General features: G+C 40.2%; 1 protein-coding gene across 1 annotated transcript in view; it reads right to left on the bottom strand.

Moving 5' to 3' along the window:
• Positions 1–26256, bottom strand: part of CDK5RAP2 (CDK5 regulatory subunit associated protein 2) — a 70909-nt gene that overhangs the window by 12344 nt on the left and 32309 nt on the right. The window contains exons 19-31 of the mRNA XM_021551487.3: positions 22507–22602; positions 21875–21922; positions 21083–21270; positions 18500–18962; positions 15569–15833; positions 14087–14203; positions 11384–11975; positions 9228–9460; positions 6602–6650; positions 5665–5849; positions 4415–4540; positions 640–756; positions 186–375 (exon numbers count right to left, since the gene is read on the bottom strand). Coding sequence (XP_021407162.2) covers positions 186–375; positions 640–756; positions 4415–4540; positions 5665–5849; positions 6602–6650; positions 9228–9460; positions 11384–11975; positions 14087–14203; positions 15569–15833; positions 18500–18962; positions 21083–21270; positions 21875–21922; positions 22507–22602 — 2669 coding nt within the window. The remainder of the gene's footprint in view (positions 1–185; positions 376–639; positions 757–4414; positions 4541–5664; positions 5850–6601; positions 6651–9227; positions 9461–11383; positions 11976–14086; positions 14204–15568; positions 15834–18499; positions 18963–21082; positions 21271–21874; positions 21923–22506; positions 22603–26256) is intronic.

Here is a 26256-nt window from a genome sequence, read left to right as displayed (position 1 = left end):
TTAAACTCTGATTTTTTTTTTTTGCAATAGCTAAAATCCATTCCTCTTTCCCTCCATAATTCTTCCCTTGCCTTTTGAATAGATCCATGCCCCTCATTAATGTTAATGGCTGTGGCTAAACACATGCCTGTCACACTGACAACTCCTTCTCTAAATGAATGTTTAAACGTGGACACAATCAATACCTGTTCAGTTCATTGCGACTGCTGTAAATTTGACACGTCAGGTATCTGATTTCATCTTCCTTTTGGCAAATTTGCTTTTGCAACTTTTCGTTTTCTTTCTTCGTGCATTCATGGTCCTCATGAAGATGCTCAATGATTGCATTCTTCTTAGAAAGAGATTCTCTTAACTTTTCATTTTCCTTTTGCTTATCTGAAACAAGAAGAAACACAAGGTATCTGCAATGCTCACAATGCACTAAGGCTATGATTTTTAACTAAATCAGCTTTTTCAGAGACTGTCCAGCTGCTACTCCATTATTGCTAATCCCAGCTTGAATGCTTATGGTTGAGCATGGAATTTCAGGGGTGCAAAGAATGGTTAAGTCAATTTAATGAGTGGACTGTGAATATTTTATTGTTTTCTGATCTGGGATGAGTTGCAGGCTACTCTGTAAAGAACAGTTTACATTTTTACCTCTAGATCCTTTTGCTAGCATTGCATTCAGAACTTGATTTTGCTTCCTCAGGAAATGTATTTCAGAAGTCAGGGAATTATGCTGCTCTGAGCCATGGATAAAAATGTTTGCAGAACCTATAAATATATACATAAAAGATGATTTATGAGTCATCTCTAGGTCATTAAAGATTAAACTTTCCAGACAAGAACAATTTAAAAAATTGCAGAAAAACATGCTATAAAAGCTATTTCTCCCCTATATATTTTGAAGGTTATCACTACAGGCTAAAAGGCAGCTAAGGTTAATGCCAAGTAATCCAAAGCCCTATGCAGCACAACTGCCTCTCATTGCTGGGCAACCATTACTGAAATTGCAGAATTATCCCTGGCAGTCTTTACCTATCAGCTAAAATCCCAACAGGACAAAATGCAGGAGTATTTTGTGACATTGCTATGATTTGGAAAGAAAACCGTAGGAGCGTTTACCATGTATTTTAGTCTTGCTCTGCTCATACTCCATTGTATTTAGTGAGAGAACAATGGGATTCTACCAGCTAATCCACAGGGGTTAATGCAGGGAGGCTTGTAAATAGTCTGGTGAGAGATCTTGTACCACATAGGCAAGAGCATAAGGCTGGAGTCACTGCCTTGGCCTCAGATTACAAACTCAGAGCCCATTTATGATCACAGGGATGAAGATTTATCCCTCTTAAATCCATGTTTATAACATTTAGATAAATAAGCCAGTCTTGATCACCCATCAGCAGCCCTGGGGAGGAACAGGCCCCTCCAGAGCTCAGCTCAGCCTGTGTCCCCTCTCCTCACATCTCTGAGGATGAGACCCCCTGTCCTCCACGGGTTGGATTTCCCTCCAGTACCTCCACGAGAAGCTCTGGGTAACTGGCACGAATTAAATGTCTGACTTTGACAAACATAAGGGTGATGAATCCTGCTCTGAGGATCTTACTGCACTAGGCAAGTGAATCTAAGTGCTAAATCCTGTATCCAGCCAGTTAAACCCCAGCCCAGGCAATCCTCCATGCACTGCACTGGTGCTAATCATTCCCAGTGATGTGCACTGGTGCAGCACAGCTTGCAAAGTGCCACATCCCACTCTCAAGGTGCTGCCTCTGAAATGCAGGTCAAGGCATTGTTATTGCCCTTTGTCACCTTCTCATGGTCAGTAAAACACTTCAGGACCCACTGGAATCAAAAGCACTTTTCAGCTGATTGCTTATCCCAGTGTCTCTCACACATTAAAGCCTGAGATAAAAGTACATGAGTGTCAACTATTTGGTTAATAGAGAAATAACCAGCTGGCAAAAAAATTAGCTGAATGTATGAGGAGGATGCCTTTCAGCTCTGGCAGTTCAATTCAATTTGATGTGCTGCACTTCCTCTGAGTAATCTCATTTTATTGTAATCCCAATTGAAGCTTTTACCCACTACCTAACTGGGATGTAGTGTGCCATGATATGAACCTCTTGTCACTGCTGAAAGACTCAAAGGCTCTGGAAGCCTGGCACTAATGGCATTTTACTATCTATATGTTAAAGAGTTGAAGCAGCTATGTGAACTCAAAAGGCTTTCTCCTTTCAGACTGTAACAAAGCAATCCAAGTTGAAGTGGCAAGGCTTGATGGTCTCATCTTGATTCTAATTTAATTTATTGCCCATCACCCAGCTTTATCCTATTTGAAAAGTTATGCTATTGCAGTTCTACTGAAAGGCTTTAGAATATAACTATTGGTTATCTTACTTAATAAGGGATAATGTAGAGCCAGTGGTAATAGGGCCACAATCCCACAATTTGACCCACTATTGAGACTGCTACTTCTGTGCAGAGCCCTGCTGACATCAATTACTCTCTCCACAGAGGCAAAGGTCCATCTAACCAGAGGAAAGTGGAGCATCAGGGCCCACAATTGCAATACACTTGAGTTTTCATTCTGTTTTGTGCTGAAAAAGTGAGTGCTAAGGAAGCATACCTTGAAGGTTTCAAAGGAAACACCGACTGAAAGAAAGGCACTATTGAAAATCACAGCAATGAGGAAGGAGATATTCACTCCCAGGGAAAGCAAAAAAAAAAAAAGGCATTCAAAAGCTGAAAAGAAGTCTGAGGAGAAATATCAGCTACTTATGGGTTAAAAAAAGCAAACAAACTCCCTTTTAATATTAACTGCTGTTAAGAACATTTGAAACCCAGGACACTCAAAATTAAATCTTTGATTTTATTTTGAAGCCTAACATTTGATACTATTGAAGCAATTATTTTACTTCTACTTGCACTGCAAGCCTCAGCTCTACAGGAATGATGTAGTCATTACCAGCATTTGAGTCATTTATAAGATACTGGAAGCCCAAAGGCATTTAAATACTTAAAGAATCTAAATATTAAAAATAACATGGCAAGAACAGTAGGCAGATATGTGTATATACATCCATACAATATTTATCAGACAAGAATAAATCTATGCAATAACTTCTGTTGAACAAACAATTCAATATCATGAGTTTAGCAGGTTGCCATAAACAATTAAGCATGTTACAACTTGGTCTTGTGTTTTAAAGGAAAACAAACTAAGGACATTCAGTTAAAAGCAAAAATGTTGAATGCAAATCACAGAATGGTTTGGGTTGGAAGGGACCTTAATGTTCAATTAGTTCCACCCCCTGCCATGGCAGGGACAACTTCCACCATCCCAGGCTGCTCCCAGCCCTGTCCAGCCTGGCCTTGGGCACTGCCAGGGATCCAGGGGCAGCCACAGCTGCTCTGGGCACCCTGTGCCAGGGCCTCACACCCTCACAGGGAACAATTCCTTCCTGATATCCCGTCATAACCTGCCCTCCTTCAGCTTAAGGCCATTCCCACGTGCCCATGGGAATCCTCTCAGCTTCACTACAGGATTTCTTTTTACACCGAAAGTCAAAGGAAGCTCATCCATCAGGGAAAAGGAGCATCACTAGCAAGAAAGCATGTGCATATCTGATAGCATGAAAGAGATCTTTGGTACAGAGAGAAACAAGAACTGAAAGAACACAGTGACAAAAGGGAGCTACTCTAACAGGTAGCTGCTTTTTTCCTTTACTTTTCCGAATTTCTCCTGTACTCATTGGTAGATGTGCTAAGGCAACAAGAAGACAGATGGAAGGCATAAGACAGTTTATAAAGAAAATATACTTTCACTGCATTAATGGATGCCCTTGCCAGAATCTTTATGAAGCTGTAAAAGAGTTGGAAGTGTTTCAGTGTGGTTATTTCACGAGCACAGAATGCCTTTCCAGCAGTGTAAATACTTCACGAATGAAATGGATGCTTTTTATCCACCTTTCCATCACTGTAAATTATCCCTGAAAGCAAACTGCCATGTGCAGGTTGCCTCCATTTAAACAACAACAGAAATGGATCATGGGGATGATGTAAAACATAATGAATCTAATGTCAATACCAGTGGAACTGAGGAAAAGGAAAGTATGTCTGTATTTATTACCTGCTTCCAGTCTGAGTAATATTGCATATTAATCAATTTTCCTATGGGGGAAAAGGTGGGAAGGAGAGAGAAGCAAAGTGTAGAAAAATACAGGGATGGGGTGCTTCAAAAGGTGCTCCAAAAGCATCTTTAGTGAAAGCTGGCTACCTGTGAAAAGCTTTAATTCCACCTCACATCTTGGCTTTCAGAGATGCTGAACACCAGCAATAGAGAACAGTGGCTCCAAACCTTTCCATTGGCATTTGATCCCTCAGGCTCTCAGCAGGAAAGATGGATTCAGTTTCTCATTAAATGAATTCTTACCTTGATCTAGTTCCTTGTCTGTTACTTGTCTCTCAAGCTGCTTCCTCAGTCTCTCATTAGTTTTTATGGAATATTCTAAACGCTGTCTTAGGATTCTAATTTCTTGCAGATGCTCCATTAATAACTCTAAATAAAGCAAGAGACCACTTCTTATTTAGAGCAGATGATTGTATTCTTTTACACTATGTACTCTTGTCAAATCTAATGGGTGTTAATCCTAAAAAATGACACAGAGCTGGCAGATATTGAATATCTGACTTCACAACACTCTTCCCATACAGTCCTCAAACCAGGCATTCAGTGACAACTCCTACTCTACATTCTAACTTAAACAATGGTCCAGAGTTTTAAAGCTCTTCAGATTTGTTCTTCCTACAAAATTGGAATAGATAACAATTTTATCTACTTAAACATTCCCTGTACTGAGGAAAGAATGCAAAGGTCTGCAATGCAGCTCCACATTCTGTCTCGACACACCACCAGCACACGTTTTTCCTTACAACAACAGGAAGCTCCTGGAGTAACTCAGAGAGAAATTTGACTTTGACTTACACAATGCACTCCACAGTAAAGAAATCTGTTGTATCAAGTTTCATTACAGTACCTTTTCCTTCTTGCTTTGCTATTCTACAATTTTTCTTCCATTGGCTGCAAGTTTCATCCTTCCTCAGGAGCCGCTCTGTTCTACCTGTCAGCGTGTGATGTGTCAGTTTATCCATGTCACACACTCCTGGTTTACTCTGCAATATTTCTCCCTGAACAGGATGTGCCAGCTCAGCTATTAAATTTTCATTGCTGCCAATATAGTACTGCAAGCATCACTTGTGTTTAGTGGAACTATCCAGGTCAAACATGACACCACTTATTAATTATGCAGCACTTAACAATTCTCAAGGAAACACAACACTGGCTTCTATAAAATTGGAAAATCTCTCCTTTTCCACATAATAATCTCTTGACAATTGTCTATTTTCACCTTATAACTTGTCTATTTAAAGAGTATCTGGAGCAATGTAAAAGCTGGTAGCTTAAAACAACAAGGACACAAACTAACACACTTTATACTGCCTCAAAAAGGGTAATTCAGATGGTTGCCATCTCTGTGTGCCTCATCACTGAAACTGCAATGATTATTCAAGGAACTGGAAAGCTGAGGCAAACATTCTTCATTATTTCTTAATTAGTTCCCTTGTATGTTATTTATCAGCTTTTCCCAATATCCAGCAAATCTTCCATGGGAAAAACATTACCTGGAGGAAACTTGCTTGGCAGAAGTGGCAGTGTGCTGTGCTGGCCTTGCAGGTCATGCCTGTGCTCAGGTGAGCCAAGAGGGGACTTCTCTGACAAATCAAAGTCAGACGAGCTGTGAAGAGCAGATGGCACAGGAGACTCATCCTGAAGATGCTGGTACATGGTGGAATTCTTCTCATTGTTCCTTTGGTGCCAAATAAAATGGTTTAAAATATAAAAGTTATTCTATGATTTTGGAAAGCGAACAGAAGATGCCAAATTTACATCAATTTACAGGTAAATTTATGCAACAGGGCATGAAAAGCCACTGCACACCAGAGGCTGTATCAAGACTGAAATTCAAAGCTCACTGAAGTCAGCAGGAATAGTCACTGGCCCTCCAGCCTACTTTGTATTTTGCAGCACCAGGCAGTCACCTTTGTGTTTAGAGGACCTCAAGCTGCCTTCAACAGGGAGCTGAGCATTTCTGTAGCACAGAATCCCAAGCTGGCAGAAAACCAACAAACACAGCACAACAACACCTGCTCTCTTCTCCTTCAGCATCAAGGTGCTGTGACAATGAACTTCAGCAGTGCTGCACCGGAGTGACCCTGAGCCAGCCCCAAGGGCATGGGGACACACAGGGAGGGACTGTCCCCCCTGGCACCTGCACCAGGGAAATGTCTCAGCATGCACCACAGTGGAGTGTGGACATGGTTATTTTTGTTAATGAAAAGAACAATCCTGGTGGTACACTGCTTCTCTTTCAGTATCTCACCTGCTTGGTGAGAAGTGGGGGAAAAAGCCTTAATCTGTTTTCAATGGGTGTTTTATTAACAAAATAGATATTAATAAGAAAAGCCCTGCCAAACAGCTAAACATGCTACAAAACATGGAGTATCCTTATCAACTCATGAAAAAACCGTATTTTTGCTGAACATTCAGTTGCACTCTTACCTTTGAGCTAACTCATAGAGTATAGTGACTTCTGTACCTATTGATTCCCCTGTAAAGGAGAAACAGCTAATTAAAAACACATACTGAGAATTACAATTTTTTCGCCTCCATCTTACTTAGTTTAAATACAGTGGTAAATTAATGAGAAATTAGAGGAGTCAACAGATACTAGCACACTTTGAATTAGTGTCAAATGCTGTACATGACCAAAACTATTTATAGCCCAGCAACAAAGTAATAGCTTTGCTCTGGAACTCACAAAAAATTATCAGAGACCACAGGTGCCAGATTTTACAGCCTTGGTGTTTTAATTAGCATACCTATTTGAAATAATTGTGCTACATGGCAAAAGGATTACAGGCATACGTTGTTGCTACATCTTCAATAACATTTATATAAAAGAAATTCCATTACACTTGGATTTTTTGTGCTTGTTTTGGAGTCAGGCTAACCAGTCATCCTTAATGAAGGAGCACGTACAGGATTTTGCCTGCAACATTCTCTGTGGAATTGTGTGTGAGCACAGGCACAATTCAGTGCAGGAGATCTGGACTCAGATTCTAATTTGAATAAAGAAATAAGAGCTTGGTGGTGTCACCTTGGCTCCCCTTATTTTAAAATTTTTGTGCAATTAAGCAAAAGTGGCAGGGAAGAGTTGCACAGCTGAAATTTCAGGGGAATGAACTGAAGGTCAGGATGGAAATGCAGAGACAGACAGCTGCTCGTGCTTCTTCTTTACAGTCAATTCTTAGTACCTTGGATGTTCTTTACAACCCTACAAACATCATTTTACTTTAATGTGTGGTTCAATGCAGCACCATTGTGTTAGATATATTGAATTGTCTCAGTTGTCAGTGACTTTTCATAGTATATAGGATACCATCTGTTGGTTTAAAGGCATTTAATGTTTATTCACTACAGTCTTCTCATTTGCAATGCAAGGAAACTCTGTAGCCACCGAAATCGTTGAATACACTCAATCTTTTATTACCCTGCTATGACACAAGGCTGTAATACCTTTTTTCTCATACACAGCTGCTTTATATGAGCAATCAAAACTGCAACATCCTGCCAGGATCTGCAGTGAAAGCAGAACACAGATCATGCTATGGCTGGGCTGAGCAAAGGCAGCTCCAGAGCAGTTCCTGAGCATGGGAGGCTCAGGGCCCCATCCCAGACACCTCAAGGGTTTTGCTCCTGCAGCTGACATCTGTGAAGGATTGCTGCTTCTTTGGGTCAGCAAGAGCAGCACTTGTAACACCAGGCAAAGGTCTTGCTTTCTGTTCCTCACAACATCCCTCTTCCATCACTTTCCTACTAACTTTCCCCAAACTACAGACTGAAGGCAGTATGCAGGTTATACTCTTCCTTCAAGTGCCAAGTGTCATTTTGTGATGCTCATTTTCCAAAACGTGGTTGTATTTTAGCTCTCTTATGAAAGGCAGTGTACATTTCTCCACCAGCCAGACTAGCAGGCAGCAAGATGCAGGTCCCTTAGGAAAATCATAGAATAATTTAGGTTGGAAAAGACATCTTAGATCATTGAGATCAACTGTTACCCCAGCAATGTCAGGCTCAGCACTAACTTATGTCCCCAGTTCCCTGAAACAGGAAACCCTGAAGCTATGCGTAACAAAATTTTTATATAATCACTATTTTTTTTGGCAGTTAAAATATGCTTGTGTTGATATGACCCCAAATAGTAGGTGTCAATAAAGAGTACAGATACAAAAGTAAAATGCAGACAAGGAGAAATAGCCACAAAGTAAAACACAAGAAGTTCCACCTCAAAGTTCTTTACATTGAGGGTGGAACAGGTGTCCAAAGGAGGGTGTGGAGTCTCATCTGGAGACATTCCAAACCCACCTGGACACATTCCTGTGTCACCTGTTCCAGGGACTTGGACTGGATGATCTCCAGAGGTCCCTTCCAATTCTGTGGTTCTTTGTGATTCTTGTCAGATCATAAAAATTTTACCTTTGATGACAGTCCACCCCAATGAATGAAGGCAAGATATTGAGATATTAAAGATGGGATATTAAGAAAAAAATCTTCCCTGTGAGGGTAGGGGGGCCCTGGCACAGGGTGCCCAGAGAAGCTGTGGCTGCCACTGGATCCATCTTAAAGCAACCAAGAGCAAGGAATGTTGCAGAATTTCTGAGAGAGGGCATGATTTATGTGTGGAGTGAGAATGGAGCTACCCCTGATAAGCGGCCTTGGTGGGGCCTGGAAGCCTTTGATTCAGTAAGAAATTAGTTGTGGCACAGTTAGAAATTATGTTAACTACAAAGTAATGAGCTATCTGAGTGTGAATTAGGGTAGAGCTGCAGTGTGAAAAGCCTGACCACCTTAAGGCAAAGGTAAACAATGTCAGAGTGCCAATCAGAGTGCCTTTGTAAACTGTAAACTGTATAGAAGTGGATAAAAATTGCCATCTTCTTCGAATAAATGGAGAACGTAGCATTAACCACATTGGTTTGACCTATGTTCGTCCTGTCCAGCTTTCCTGCCTTATCAGGACCCTGGTTTCAAAGGAAGGCTTCCTTCCACCAACAACCAAATAAAATCCTTCCCATTTCAAGGGTGTCCACCTATCTGACAACAAGCACCAAATATTGCTGCTCACCGTAGAGGAATTTCATTTCCAGTTTCTCAAACAGCAGCACGCTTTGGCTCAGCTGCTCACGGAAGCCTTCAGCAAGATCAAAATCAACATCACAGGCCTGGAGCAGCTCCTCAAAGGCTTTCACCAGGCTGCTGAGGTGCTCGTGGTAGGTGGCACAGGCACAGCGGATCTCCTTGATTTGCTGGCATTGGAAGGACAGCTCCCGAACTTGTGAATGAACCAACGAATCATATCTGAGAAAAGGAAATTAGCTGTAAAGCTTGCTGGTCATAAATGACATTTAAATATAAATAACACGGGAATTAAACTTATATTCCTAAACTATCATTTTATGCGTCTCAATTTGCTTTTAAAATGCTTTTAATAGCCACAATGAGAGATGTATTGTCTCTGCCTGTTGAGTTTGGTATTTAGAGATTATTCTCCTTCACTTAACTGCATCATTTATAAAATGGGATAAAACTAATGGGATGACTTGATGGCCTGTTTGGAAAGAACATGGATGGCAGCAGATGTGCCAAATTAAATTAAATAAGAGTGAATACATGTAAATAATTTTTAACAATACATATATTTTTAACAATACATATATTGGGGATTTTTTTTTTGGTTTGGTGTTTTGTGGTTTTCTTAACTCCCTGTGGAAGCAGACAACTGTCCCTTCTCTGAAACTTTATGCACTTCCTGTCAAAACCACAGTATTGGACTTTATGAACTGATGGTTTCACCAAGTCTGAAATTGTCCATATCTCTGCATGTGTATTGCAAGAAACAATGACAACCACAGTGCTGCCCAAACTCCTGTACTCCACAAGTCAGGGTATACATTTTAACTCAGATCAATTGCATTTATTTATTCAATTTACACTTGCAAATGTAGGCATTTGCAAGTGTAAATTCAATACTGCCACTGTTTGTACCACGGGTAGATTCCTTTCTCCAGAATCATCCATTAGCAGGGAAAAAAAGAGAGAAGATGTTAAAAGATGCAGGAATCAAACAAAATCTATGGTGATGTGGGTTGTTATAGCATTTTTACTGTCATTTGTATAGGAAGAGATGCATAACTCATTTTGGGGTCTGTCATTTGTGACTCATGACATTGTCCTAGACAGTGGCCATAAAAACCTCACAGTGAGCCACAGGGTCTCATTCCTTAATTTATAGTTAGATCTTTCTTTGGAAAATGGGTGAGGTATATTTTCAAGGAATGTAAATTTCTATGGACTCTGTAACAGCACTGTATTTTACAACAGTGAGCCTCAGACACACACAATAATCCATGCTGGTGGTTGTTCACTATCTCCAAATATTTCCACTCAAGCATTTGGAAGAAAGCCACAAGGCTGAATGCCTTTCCTTGTTACAATTTCTGGTATTCCACAGGCCCTCAGGACAATAACAATATTTAAAAGGGGGGTGGATGTTGAAAAAGGCTCACTCTTATAATCCCCCATTGTATGCTTGCAATTTGTACATGTGTAGCCAAAATGCTGCCCCAAGTCTCGTATTAAATCCAAGACTGATACTTTTCAGTCTCCCATAAATGATTTTCCAGCTTATGAGCTTATGCTGTAAAATTTCATTCATTAATTCTGTATTTATCTCCTCTCACATCCTTCACAGGAAGGTATTACAGCCCTCAACTGCAAAATAAATCGGAACTAGAGCGTGAACATCTTATGTTTACACATCAACTCTGGGCACTCAAACAGAAGGGCCAGCACCAATCTGCCAGCCCATTGCCCACAAAAACATTTCTGTCTTAAATGGGGTGCTCCATTTTCCTGCACTTGGCACCTGAAAATATCCTGAGCGATGCAGACTGGTGCTTTGATGACAGAGGTGAGCCTGTCTCACAGGTAACCTGAGATCTGAGCTGGCTCCAGAGAGGCTCTCTCACAGCAAAGACAGTTGTGGGCCTGAGGTGTAGGGAAAAACAGATGTGTCTGGCACAGATGATGACACAAATTTATCAGTTTTGTACTTAGGGAGTCTTTTAACAAAACATTTCACTTCCTTTATGCTAATGATAGTGAAATTTAGCCTTTACTGTAACAACACTTGTGAATAAAATGATCCTCATCTCACCTTGCTATGCTATTTGGTATTGCTGTTTACAAAAGGGAACCTCAAAGAGCAGCAATTTTACTCACTTGGATGGTGATGTTGCTCTCAGACTGTTCTGAAGAGGATACATTTCATCAAGATGCACATTCACAACTTGCTCTTTGTCAAGTTCTGCCTCATTGGCCAACAGCAGTTCCTTAAGGTTTTGTGCTGCCCACGTATCAGGTGCTTCCGCAGGCTCAGAATCTCTGTTTTTGGTGTGGATCTCATAATCCAGCAGAGGGACAGCAGAGGATGCCTGGACTCCTTCCATGGCTGTGCCTTGCACTTGTGTGACAAACCCTTCCACAGGCAGGGCTGCATCCCTCACAGCTCCACTGGAAACACCACTGAACAGGAGCTGCTCAGAGCCCTGCAGCAGGAACATTTTGTACTTTTCAAGCTCAGACTGCATACTTTTAACTCTTTGTTTCAGTTCTTCTATATCCTCTGTGGCTCCACAGCCATGGAGTGCATCAGTTCTTGCTCCAGTCCCTTGGTGATTGTGCAGGCACTCGGAGTCTGACTGTGCAGGGGCTGAGTCAATGTCCTCGTGTCCCATGGGATAAAACTCTTCATCCACCTCTTCTAATGAACTCTGCAAATTCCCATTGCTCATGCTATGATGATTTTGCATTTCTGAAAAACAGGAGGCTTGTGTCTGAATATTAGTGCTTCTTTATCTGACATTCTGTTCTTAACAGCACTAGAATGAATTATTTCAATTCTATAAGAGCAGAATTAAAATGTAGGTAATTACAAGTTGTACATTATTACTTTGGGACTTTTGATCTCTCTCTATGATTTGCCATCGATTCAATTTGCACATCAAGTATTTTGAATCCTTTATTACCTTTCAAATAAACAATACTCAAAATACAACCAACTTTCTCTTCCCAAGTGCTTGAAAATTCCTTTTGCTATATGCTCTCCTGAACCAGACACTGATCAAGCCCAGACCTTTCCAGCCACAAAAATGATAACCTCAAACACGAGGCAAAGGAGACTCCGACTTCACATGACTCCTCCTAAAGCTTCTAATTAAATATTCTTCTTCTCCCTACTTCAAAAATCTATACAAAACCAATTGGAGCATAAAGTCAGTGGAATTTTAAAAAGACTCTCAACAAAATAGAAAAGGAGTCTATAATAACTTCTTTTTAAAAGGTGTTCTAAACAAACCCAACTAAAGTGTTTGGTATTAAAGATTTTACACTTGATATGAACATCCCTCAGGTGACTGCCATCCCTAAGTAATGCAATCACCTCAGATTCAGCCCAATAAAAGCCATATTTTCCTACAGATGATCCATGTTTAGAGTTCTGTGCATGTTGAGAGCTATAGGTGTAAATAGCCAGCAAAATTATTATTTTCTAGTTACCAGTAAATTAAATTTTCCCCTTCTATTAGTTCTGCAAAAGATCACTATGAATTAGAACTTCCCTTTTGGGAGTCAATTCATTGATCTTTCAAACAGGTTGCAAGACTTTCAGATTGGTTTCCATGGAGAATTTGAATGTCCAGGTTCAAGCTGTAAATCGGTACAAAAACTCAGGGGGAGCAGCTCTGTATGAAAGTCCAAGACCAAGACCAGGAGAATAAAAATAAATATTACCTAAGAGCTGGAATAAAAATAAGCTGTGATTCTGGGATATCAATATTGCCCAGAGAAGCTGTGCATCCCTGGAATGTTCAAGGCCAGGTTGGGCTTGGAGCCCCCTGGGACAGTGGGAGGGGTCCCTGCCCATGGCAGGGGTGGGATGGGATGAGCTTTGAGGTCCCCTCCAACCCAACCCATTTTCTGATTTGACATCAAGGCCAGAGGATGTTTGCTGCACTCTACTTTTGTGTGGAAGTGCTTCCAGGGAAGTGCCTGGCTGTGAATCCTGGAGGACACAAGAAGGGAATGCAACACTGCATTCGTTAACTTCTGCTGCAGTAACACAGATGGCAAAAATCCCCAACACCAGGTGAACTCAAACTCTGAAACCCTGATTCCTTGCATCATTCCAGATAACAAACAGAGAAAATAAAACCAGATCCTAACAAAGATACTTCGGCTCAGAGCACTGGCTATGGTTTTTAATGCAAGAGTGCCCTTTAATTAAAAAGGAGAACTAATGAGCTCCCTGTGCACGTGGCCACACCCCCACAGGGCACAGGGAGCAGGAGCCTGCACACCACAGGATTCCTGAGCTGGCCATGTCCTCTGCACTCTCCAGTGTTAGCCAGGTTACTCAAGTCCTTCCAAAAAAGACTAATGGATGATGCACACACATGGAACATGCAGCACTAAGCCTATTTACATTTTCATTAAATGATTCCATTAGGTTTCAGCCTACTTGAATGCTTTCAAATAATTCAGATAAGCAAAATTCCATCATTCAGTTGCTTCATTCCAATAGTTCAGAACTAGATGGAGATGCAGTAACAAACATTTAATTCAGAGAGGAGTTCAGAAGTGAGGTCATTAGCAACAGAGATCAGAGTCAGGCATGCAACTCATTATTTTTACTGGAAACCAGACTCATAAATCCCTGTGGCCTTTCTGAAAGCACAACCCTGAAAGACCAACTTGGATTCTTGGAGCAATTAATCCACAGCAGCTAAGAAAACCAGATTTAAAACCCACAAATAACAGCAAGGGAGATGATTACCTGAAGCAATTTACAATATTGTACAACTCAGAAGAAACTGAAGTTTTTAATTTATGGGTTTTTTTTAATTCTGTACCATATAAATGCTCTACCTTGATAGTTTTGCTGATTTTTGTCCTTCACATTTTCATTCTTGTCCCCTGTACCTGGATCAACATCTTGGAACTCCACCTGGGTCTCAGTATTATCCAGTTTGAACAATGAGACAACTGGAGAACAGTGAAGAAAGGTAAAAGAGAAATCAGTAAGAGACTGAAAAAAATTTAAGTGGTTATAGTTTAAAAAAAACTAAATCAAAACCAACCAACCAAATCAATCAATAAAATCAAAAAAGTAAAAAAAGCCCACACCTCATAAACACAAACTTGGTTCTCTGACAGTTTGGAAGAGGAAAATCTTTATTGATAATATGAGTATCTTTAAGTACTTGAACTAATTATAAGGGTAACCACTCAGAATTCATTGCAAAGGCTCCTAGTAACAAATGAAGATAAACACTGTAGGTCCCCTTTGTAATAGAACAGTAAATCAATCTCTAGTGCATTTTAAATGTTTTATGTTCAGCTTAGAGAAAAGGCTTAGAAGTTTCTCCAGTGTGAGCATTGATCACAAGCCAATCTGCTGCAATCACTGCAGCAAGTCTCAGAAGCAGCAAGTGTGCAGCACAACTGCTCCCCAAGGGAAAAAACCAGAGTGGAAAGGAAATCTCAGAGTGCAGCTTCTGATTCCTTTCAGGATCTAATTCAGAAGCCCTGAACTTCAGAATTCTCCATGGCTTTTGCACCTACCAGAATTAATTGCTCCAGTCCCACCACCCAAAGTATTTATAACAAATTTTACCATGTCTGTACCTTACCACAACAATGTTTTTTTTAACTACACTCTCTGCAGCCTTTGGGTCTGACAGTGGCTCACCCAGCACTTGTCTGAATCTTATTTTCATATTTACTCTCCCTTACATGTCCTTCACACCCCTACTCAGTTTTTAATCTAACTGCTAAGTGCATTTTTATTTTTCCACCACCCCAAATCTTCATCTAATACCCACTGCTCTGTCTTACAATTTGTCATACTTTGCTGATCCCAGAACTTTGTCAACAACTGAGTTTAAATTAACCCAGCCACAGTGGGAACAGACACGGCTGACTTGACTGATCAGTGGAATATTGGAAAAGTTTAATTATCCAGCATAAACAAAATCAAGATTTTTATACTCTCTTGTCTCCATTACGGGCAGTTTTCATTAAAGTTGGCATCTTATTAGGGGAATTTTTTATTTACCTAAACATTGATATATGTGTGCACATGTAAGCACCCTGTGATCTGCTATTTATTACAGACTTTACATGGGTACCCAGCACTTTTTGTCCCACCAAAAGCTGGTTTACATCTTAGTGGCAAACAGAAAAAAAGGTGTTTTTTCAACACCTACACATATTTTTCTACTCAAGAAACTTGCAAAATTAAGCAGTATTGTAGATATTCAAAGATGACCTGCATTTACTTTCTGCTGCAAGAGAAGCTGCCACTGCTCCAGGCAGGACCACGAGTCACCAGATTTGTTCTTTATTTACCTCTCCCTGATGTGTTTCCCTGTGCGGGCTCCTCTGGAAGGTTTTCAGCTCCAGACCTGTGCAGTAACTCTCCCTTAGGCTGTGCCTGGAATGGTTTGGTTTGTATTTCACAGGCTCTCAGACCTTCAGGAGGTGCTCTGGAACGATGCTGTGCTTCTGAAGCTGATTTCTGCAGCCAGGAGTTCAAAGGGACATTTCCTAATGCTCTGCAGGATCTCACAAGCACAGGCAGCCGTGACTTCTTGGGCAAGGAAGCAGAGTCAGCCTGAAAAAGGCATGGAAGAAAATGGGCAGTTAGTGACTCGTGTGTAACAGTCAAGTGTAGGAAGTATAAACAAACATTCCAGGAAAAATAAGAATTTTCCTGTAAAATCAGGCAGCTGTCACGTTAGTTTTGCAAATAAAATTGCAATACCCTTGGCTACATGAGAAGTAAACATTCAGAGAGGCAAAATACCCATTCCACTGGTAAATTTTCTGTAAGTCCCAGCTGTTCATGCATCTATAACTTTCCAGCTCCTGAAGCAGGACAACAAATCCAGCAGTGCCTACAAAAGGCTTTTAACCACCAGGTGTATTAATTAGTTCTGCATTTGTGGCTGCCTTAGGAAAATAGTTTCTCACCCAAACTGACCTCTCTAACTGCTACTTTCCACTGTCATTGATATCATAAATGTCTGCTGGCCCAGAAACTTTTTCCCTTAAAATATTTTTTTTTTTTTAATTTGAGGATCCTCTTCATTTTTCAACAAGTCCTAAGCTTATTTTCCTTTCTTCCTTTAGTCTCTACCCAACATGCCCTACTTGCACAGCTTTGAGAAAATCAGCCTAATTTTGCATCAGCCACAGAGGACATTTATTCTGACACAGAGAAATCCTTTATGAACAAAACCAGTTTCTTCACCCATCCACTCTATAAGTTGCTTCTGAAGGATTCCCATTTCCTGCTGTAATAGACATTCCCTCACTGGAGTTGAGGGAAGCTACGTTTCCTAAGTCACTACATTTTAGCCTCTCAGCTTTGGAAGTCTCTGCATAAAATAAATGTTCCTTGTTTAAACCACACAGCATAAACCAATGCTGTCTCCAAAAAGATAAAAGCATGCCATGTGTTGATGAGAGTTATGGAATTGTGTGTAATAATAATAAAAACCAATAATGGCATGTTCAGATAGATTTAGTTTATAATTTTGCTGCTCATTTGCTCCACCTATGCTGTTAAGTCCCCTAATTTCTTTCACCACCCAATGTATTCTGAAATACCTTTCCACATTTACTTCTCAGCAATTACAGTCTTTACACAATTTAAAATCATAAAAAGCAAGTTCCATTTTCCAAATGCCATCCTCAATTCCTTTTGGACATGTATGAGAACAGTATCCTTCACAGGCTGCAAAATAAATCCAGAAGTTCCAGCTAACTAAACTGCTTTAATAACATCAAACCATTTCCAGCTGTCTCAGGGCTGTGGCACAGACACATTTGTCACCCAGATTACCCAAAGGCCACTTCAGCTGGCTACATCAAATTATTTATAAAAGCCATTCCAAAGCTAAAGATACAGTGCATTAGTCCAAACAAGAAAGCTTTTAAAGCAACTCATTCAAGGGCTGCATTGAGGGTGCCACTGATTAAACCAGTGAAGAATCTGGGAAATGATGAGTGAGAACAGCAAACTGAAACTCAGGGAACTTGAAAGAAAACAAGAAGATTGCAGAAAGAATCAGAAAATCATGGAATAGCTTGGGTTGGAAGGGACAACTCATTCCACCCCCTGCCATGGCAGGGACACCTCCCACTGTCCCAGGCTGCTCCAGCCCTGTCCAGCCTGGCCTTGGACACTTCCAGGGATGGAGTAGCCACCTTCTCTGGGCACACTGTGCCAGGGCCTCACCACCCTCACAGGGAAGAATTTTTTCCCTAATATTCCATCTTTAATATCTCAGTATCTTGCCCTCCTTCACCTTCAGGCCATTCCCCCTTGTCCTGTCACTTCATGCCCAGGACAAAGCCTTATCAACACCACTTCATTTGCAAGCCCCTTCCTTCAGAAAAACGAACCCAAGAGGAATAAGCCAGAATAAAAATGAACTGCTCCTAATTGCTACACCTCAAAATTCTCTTGATCACTAAAGTTATGGAAACCACTCTTTGCAGAAGGTGCTACAACATTCCCTGTTAGCAGTACATAAAATCAAAAGCAACGCTCCCCTTTGTCTGCTCTGCAGGAGCCAAGATCTTCAAAGAGTTTTCAACTTCATTTCTATCACTGCTGCTGAAACAATACACAGAACTCTTTAGCAGACACTGTTTTCCCACCTCTTTGTTTGGGATCACACGCTGCCTGCAGACAGGAGGCTTCAAAACCCCTCTGGCCCGAGCCCACCCTGCCCGCAGTCCCAGAACAGACTCTGTGCACTCAGGTCCCAAACTGCTCCCATTCCACAGGGCACTCCTGACCACACTTCCCAGGAAGCCAGACACAATGACAGGCTGTTAATAAACGCCTAAAATTAAGATTTGAGTTTGTGGAAGTGTCCCACTGACCCCTCCACAGCCTGCTTCCAGATGTGATGCAAATCTGGAATTTTCTAGAACACGTTTTGCCATTTAGAATTCATCAGTTCTGAATGCTCTAGTTCTGTGCATTATGAACAAGAAACACAGACTCTCTTTTTCCAAAAGCTGTAATGTTTACGAGTATGTGGTCCCAGGGAGGACTGAAATTCAATTAATTAACGTTTTAAAGCATGCTGAAGTAGGAGATGAAAAGCTCTGAACATTAAGAACAATTATCTAAAATATATTTGGCTTACATCTCTTTTCCTAATATTAAAAGTCATACAAAAGTAAGATTTAATACTAGAAATGAAACATATTTTTCCCTTTTATACATCTACTCCCTAAGTACAAAAAAGAGAATAAACTTACTTCATTTGTTCTAGTAAAAGAAAGTCTTTCATGCTGTTCACCCTTCTTATACACATTTTCTTGCTGATGTTCTGCTTCTGCATTTAATCTTGAATATTTTGACTTTTCTTCTGAGGCTCCTTTCTTGCCTTCATGTTTGAATCTCATGACATTACTCTCTAAAGTCATTGTTTGCATAGCTGCATCTTTCAATTCCACTTTCAGCGACTGACTCGCTTTATTAATCTGTGGCACTGCATCTGGGTAAAGCTTCTCCTCCCCATCAAAAGTTGATTTCAATTCTACTCGCTGCTTTAAGAATTTAGTGACCTGCTTGAAATGTTTGAGTTGAGCTCTTAGTTGAATAATCATTTGCCTAAGATCTTTTTCATCCTTTTTCTCTATATCTTCACTTGAACATTCTTCCTCTGTCGTGTTCAGATGATCTAACAGTTCATTTACAATTTTCATTTGTTCTTGTCTGCTACACTCAGGAAAGAGGAGAGAAAAGACATGAATTTAGATTTTTATTTAAGCAAACAAAAATACCTTCCAAGAAACCCTTCTGCTGTGTTGTGACATATCTGAAATTCCCAGGAGGTTCTGTTTTACTCACTAATGAATTACTTACTAACAGAATTTTTGGAACCTTTTCACAACATGTATTATATCATAAATTGCCTCATCATGGCTTTTCTCTTATTTAACACAGAAATACAAGAAATATTAATAGATTCTCAAAAAGTTTACTCTCTACCTTAAAAGTTAATTTATACCAACACCACACCAGACTCTAGACCATAAAATCATAGATTAAGCCAAGTTAAGAACACACAAGGACCATCAGAGTGCAACTCCTGGCCCTGATGTTGATTTTTTTGTGCAAATCTACTCCTCCATGAATTTCTAATGGAACAGTGAAGATGAAAACTGAGAAATCAGCCAAAAAGCCTGCAAAACCAGCTCATTACAGACACCAAACTGTCCCATGGATAACTAGCAGCTCATGGACAGCAGTTTGGAAAGCAATGTTTTAAGAGAAACTGAAGCCAAATAAGAGGCATTTAAAGCACAAGCAAGCTCTGAAATTCTAGAGATAATTTCATGTGTCCAACAGAGAGCTGTTTGTGCCATTAAACATATAAACCAGAGTTTTAAACAACTGCATTTGTATCATTTAGCATTTGAAATGGTAGAAGCTAACTAGGCTTTTTATGGCTTCCTCTGGCATCTAATGGCATTAGTGAGAATTCAGCTATGCAAAGCACAGGCTCATCACCCATCAGCCTGGTCATTTATACTTGAGCACAGGAAAAATTACACACTAGAGTGGTAAAGATGACGGTGCTAGAATTACTCATTAGCCAACTTTTAAGTAAAGATAACAAATAAACAATGTTTTCTCTTCATTTCTGAGGGAGTAGTAGCTCCTCATTCACCACTAACTACTCCTGTGACAACTAAGACAATTTATGCCTGTTGGGAGAGTTTTAAATAGTGATGTGAAAATATAGAATTGCCTGAGTGAAGCCAAGTGCAGCATGGTGAACACAGAAACCAGGGCTTGACTTGTGTAACTCCACTGGAGATTCTACTCCCAGCACTGACAGGCACTGGAAAGTCACAGAATTATGCATATAGTCAGTCCAGAGACCAGGAAAGCAACTGGAGAAGGAAAAGGAGCTACAGAACAAGGAAAGGAACATGATAATGAGCTGTAACTCAGTGCTGAACCAGGAGATAAAGTGGTGTGGGCATGAAACTGGGGTAAATCAGGCGGTGTGGTTTTCCTATAAAGGTTTTTCTTGCTTGACATTGTCCAGTTCCTATGGAAATGAGCACTTCAGCTGGGAATTGATCAAATTTCAGTGTAACTCACACACTCTCTTGAATTCCAGTGGGGCCAGTAACGCTTGTATAGATTTGGGTCAACAAGTGTTTTCTCCTGCATGAAAAGTGACCCAAGAACTTGGAATATAGCTCAGGCAGTCCTCCAGGTGGTGGCACTGGAATAACCCTTTAGTCAAGTGCAGGACAGGGGCCCAAACTCCCTGAACTGAGAGCAGCAAAGCCCTGTTCAGGCAGTCCAGGAGAAGTGGCAAAGGGCACGCAGTGTGCAGCACCATCCATTCAAAATTTTCCCTGTAGAAAGTCACTGTAACTCCAACTCCTCCATCCTTAGATCCTTTTACACATTTTTTTACAGCAGTAAACTGTTGTCCCTTCCACCACACCACTTTTCACTAGCCTGTGCTCTCAGACAGTTTGGTTTTTTCAACAAAAACACTAGCTACTGTCAACTAAGCCCTTTGACTCTGTCAGACCCCATCCTGGAAACAATCAGTCCCTACAGTAAAGCTCCTTGGATCAGTAACTTTGCAGAGTTTCTTTCTTACAGTGGGTTTTTTTTTTTAAGGATTTCTACTGATAGTGTGTTCCCTAATTACCTAATTGCATGATAGACTAAAATGGCTCTGAAGGTGCCTTGCCAATCTCTCAGGTAAATTAGACAGTGCCATTATCTAAATTCACTTTAGCAAAATTACCTTATTCTCTTCTCAAATAGAAATACTGTCAAAAGCAGTGCATATCGCTCATACTTACGTAGATTCCAGCACAGATGTTCTATTTTCTCTTAGAAGAGATGTGAGCAAGTTCTCTTCTGTTTCATGTTCACTCATTCCTGTTCTGCCCAAGTGTTTGTCAGTTGTATCATGCTCAAATTGAGGCTTAATTGGACTCCTATAATGTCTGTCTTTACAGAAACTCTCTGAATAGCCTGATGGAGTTATCTGTTAAAAAATTGCAAACATTGTCTTATTACACAGGTATGTAATGTTCTATTAAATTCAGGGCTGTAATCTTTCTGTAATCAGGTTCTGCAATTCCTGATGCTCTTTATCTACATTAAGAAGCATCCACAGACATTTTGCTGACTATTTATTAATAGAAAAACTAATTAACATCTATTTCATATGATTAATTCATAGGGATCAGTTGTTTAGTAAGGAGTAAGAAGATTTCCCCAAAGGTCTTTATCTAACAAGAGGTATGAAACTTCTGGAATGTTGCCTGCAGACTGCAGCTAACAATTTTATTAGCTCAGCTTTGAATCATCTGTATGTACAGTACAGATTCTGTCCTGGGATCTCCAAATTCAAGCCCTGATGACTGGGACAGGACAAAACTTGGAAGCATTTACAAGCTGCAAACTTTCTATATAGAACAGCATGGATGTGTCCAAGGGAATTTCTACCTGGGATCTCTACAGCCATTCAAACCCCAATTAAACAACCAAAATCTGCAGCAATGACATGAGAATCCAATCTGGGTCCATTTGGGTGCAATTCCCATCAGCAACAAGAGCCAAGAGAAGTTTTACAATACATCACTTACCTGTTTATCCACATCACAAGGAAAATCCAAAGATACTTGAAAGCATACCTGGTAAACAGAGAACCACAGAAATTACAGATTTCATAGAGCAAAATATTATTTATTCAACATTACAAACCAGTTTGCAACCTGAGTTATTTTATGATTGCATGATGCTTTCTTTACATTGATTAGATTGAGAGGACAGCAGATTCCTGTTTGTATGAAAATGCACTTTAACATTTACCAAGTTATCAAGCATTTCAACCCTAAAGAAAGATCTACAGGATTTTTGCCTCAATCACAGTGAGTGAATCTCACACAATTTGTACTCCAGGCCTGACTGCAATGGAAGCAGGAGATCAACCTGTGTGGATCCAAAGAAACACAATTTCAAAGGACTCTGCCACCCCCATTCAGGGTTAGTACTCAAACAACAGAAAACAAAGTCCACAATGAAAGCAATCTTGAATGCAAAATCAGCCCAGAAATATAGGAAAAAGCTTCCAGAAGATCTTCAGGATAACAATTAGTTGAAAGCAAAATCAGATACCAAGAAAAGTATGTTTCGTTTGCAAGACTTTATGCTCTAAGAAAATGAAGACATTTTAAAGGCATGCAGAGAAGAGAGCACTGTACCACAACGTTCCTACCTGACTGACCCTCTCACAAAACTGACTGTTCTGCACCTTCCTGTCATTGTCACCATCTTCAGGCTGCATCACAGGCTTCTCTGTTGTTTCAAGACACTACACAAAGTATGGAATGATGTGAAAATGTAGCACAAAAAAAAATACTGTGATATGAAACGTGCATAAATAAGTCAGTGATATGTCTTAAAAGAAAAATAAAAAAGCCTGTAATACAAAGTAACAAACACTGAATTAGATTCCTTCAACAAGATCAAAGAAAATTAATATAAACCCCAGGGATTACTTATATCAAATAAAGTGAAACTTTATCTTCTACATTCCTTCATTTTTATTTAACCCTTCCTCCTCAGAATTTATAGAACATATAAAAACCATTTAACCTCTCATGGTAAAGGAACTCTGTATCCTCAGTCATGTCCCCATTCTGCCTATTTTATTTTCCAATTTCCAGAATTTATTTTTATTTGCTACAAAATTTAGGCTCTTCTCCAGCATTCAAGAAATAGATGCTTTTAAAAGCAAACACATGTGGCTAGCTATACACTAGAAAGATTTACTGTGCCACTGAAGGTTACAATCTGCTGTGTCTATGCCTAAATTTGCCCAATTGCAGCAAACAGTGCCAAATCATCTTTTACTCCCTGTTTTCCACAGAACCCAACCTATCTCTCATTGCCTGACCAAAGAGGAGGAAGAGGACTCAGCTTTTTTAGGAGCAGCAACCACTACAGTGCTGGTCCCTTCTTCATGTACTTTTTTATTCTATATGAAGAAATAGCCACGTGTTTAGGTGAGCTGAAGTGCTATTCCTTGGGTTTTGGCTAAACCTAAACCTTGTATTTTGAAGATGCATCAGAGATCTGAAGGAAACTCTTAAATAATTAGACACAGCCTGGGAATGACTATGCAATAGCAAATAGACTTTCAGGAATAATTAAATGTTTTTTAAGATATTGCTTTCTTTCTAAAATTAACTATTTCCCTCCCTTTCAATCAACAAAACAAATAGATCACAGACCCAATTAATATTTAAATGAGTATGTTGCTTCCCTAAAATCAACTTGACATATCACTGAACACTTGCATTGAGCAGCATCACTGAGAGCAGGAGCAGAATCCCTTTGGTTCGCTGGATGCTCTTGGGCACTTCAGGGATCCAGAGGCTTCTCTGGGCACCCTGTACCAGGGCCTTCCCACCCTCACAGGGAAGGATTTCTTCCTAATACTAGCAAGAAATTCCTAAAACTGCACTCCTTCATCTCAAGGCCATTCCCTGTGTCCTGTCCCTTGTCCCCAGTCCCTCTCCAGCTCTCCTGGAGCTCCTTCAGGCCCTGGAAGATATCTGAGCTCCCCCTGGAGCTTCTCCTCTCCAGGTGAGCCCCCCCAGCTCCCCCAGCCTGGCTCCAGAGGGGCTCCAGCCCTGGAGCATCTCTGTGGCTCCTCTGGAAATTCTCATTATGCCTAATCCATGGGTAGGACACAGCCCTGACACACAGCATCCCAACCTGTGTGGGACAGAGTTAGCTCTGCTTCCTTACAACACTGGGAATTGAATGGATGTGTGTGGTTTGATTTTGATTTTTTAATTGAGTATGCAGTGAATGTATGCATATATAAATACATATATAGATTAAAAATATATATACATATATATGTGAAATTAATGAAAAAAATCCTTTTATCTCCCAAGCCCTTGCAGTATAAACAAGTCTTATGGTTTTAGGTATGAATTTTAAAAGGCACAAACTGGATGGTGCAGAGTATTAATATATTTGCATTTTACAATTAGAATTCTATTGGAAAACTGATTTTAAAGTCATGTTTGGGCTATCTTGGTATTTTCACTCAGACTTGGTTTTGTAGGACAACACAGAGTAAAGACAATTTGAAAGCTGGTGAAAGGCACAGAGGGGGTTAGGGTATATAACAAGGGCATGCGTTACAAAAAAAAATTTTGTTGCAATCGTGGGATGCCAAAAGTCCAATAATGTTAACTATTATTAAAAAAAAAAAACCTCTTTAGGTTGAATCTTCCCTGTGGAGGTTCAGGACAAACCCTACATTTAGGTATAAAAAATAAATTTATTTGCCCATATAACTTATCCATGCAATGCAACTACCTTTTATGGGTCAACATTATTTAGTATCAGCTTTTCCCAGGCTAGTATTTGGTTTAATAAGTGAGGATTCATTAACGAAATTACTGCATAAGACCAACAGGTTGTAAATACACTGCAACAATAAATCACTGCAGGCTGAGCCTGCTCCTATGGTCCTGTGTCTGAGGGGCTGACATGTCCTGTACTCCAAGGAATATAATCTCATGTGCAACAAAATATTAAAAGAAAATAAGTGTCTTAAGGCCAGAAAGATAAGTCTACCAAAAATAAGCTGCCTGTTTTAAAGCATTTCCGTGGAGACTGACAAGCAGAAGAATGTTTTTCCTAAATGAAGCACTGATGTGCTTGGTTTGCAAAGCTCCCCAGAGCCCTGAAGGCTGAAATCACTGAGGCTGCTCCTCTCTGAGAAGGCAGATGTTCAGAGGACAGCACAAAAACAACCTTTTCCTCTCCTCCTCCTCCTCCCTCCCAGCACCAACAGGAAGCCAAGGAGCAGAGGACAAGGGGCTGTCAGAGCCTGCAGAGGCACCAAGGTGCACATTCCTCTCATTTCTGCTCTGCCTTTGGGAAGGAAAAGCAGGATGGGAGCACTTTAACAACCTGAGGAAGATCCCTTTTCCCATGTATATCCAAATTCCTCTTACAACACAGATGTCAGTGTCATCCCAGCACTATCTGCCAACAAATCCCAGCTCAAAAAACACGAAAAAAAATGTAGGGAGCTTTTGAGAGTGGCTGTTAATATGCAAAACACACTGTTGTCACAGCCATAACCCAATATCCATTTATTGCTACACCTGATAAAAAGATAGCTTTTGAACTGAAAACTTCTATCTAAAGATCCTTTCATTTTTGAGCTCCATAGTACTACAGTCATCCTGGCACTGATTAAAATCCATATTTAACTTTCCTATTTCCTTCTGCAGAATATTGAGGTTTATTTACATTTTACAAGCTTCACTCTGTGTCATCCTACATCTGATGCTGCAGCTTCCTCAGTGAGCAGCCCTGTATGCAGCTGTCATGTCGAGACAAGCAGGAGCACAGAGCATCCTGTCACGATAATCCTGGCACAGGACAGGAATTCCTTTGGAATTCACTCTGGCATCCACGGGGATGCAGAGCCCTCTGCAGGATGACGAGACAAATTGCTAAAAATGTTAATTATGGAGAGTGCAGGCACCCGGAGAGGGATCACCCACCAGCTCTTCTCCCAAACAAATAAATTCACAATTTCAATAAAACCACAGCACACCTAAAGGTCTGTTTCTAATTTAAAATATACTTCAATTAAAGACAGCATGCCTGTGTCTTAAAATTGAAGAAGCAAAAATATTTTGTGGCTGTCCCAGTATACCTGCAGCATATCCAGGAAAAGACAAGAGCTTTTTCCTGAATTCTGCAGAAAAAACGTTAATTCCACAGTCCCAGTTCTTGAATCAGTCAGTCCTGCATGGAACTGATTCAAACTAATTTTTAATCTTGTTCTTTTGAGTTTAATTCAGAAATTCAAGACACAAAGTACCAGCACCATCATCATTCCTTTCATATTTTTTTCTTCCTCTTCAATACATTCTGCACAATGATGGAACTGAAAGCAAAAGCCACAAAACCAGCCACGTTTCAAGTA

This window comes from Lonchura striata, chromosome 22, assembly GCF_046129695.1.
Source record: "Lonchura striata isolate bLonStr1 chromosome 22, bLonStr1.mat, whole genome shotgun sequence".
In the NCBI taxonomy this organism is placed as follows: Eukaryota; Metazoa; Chordata; class Aves; order Passeriformes; family Estrildidae; genus Lonchura; species Lonchura striata.
The sequence above is the reverse complement of the archived record's forward strand: the minus strand, read 5'-3'. Positions and strand labels throughout refer to the sequence as shown.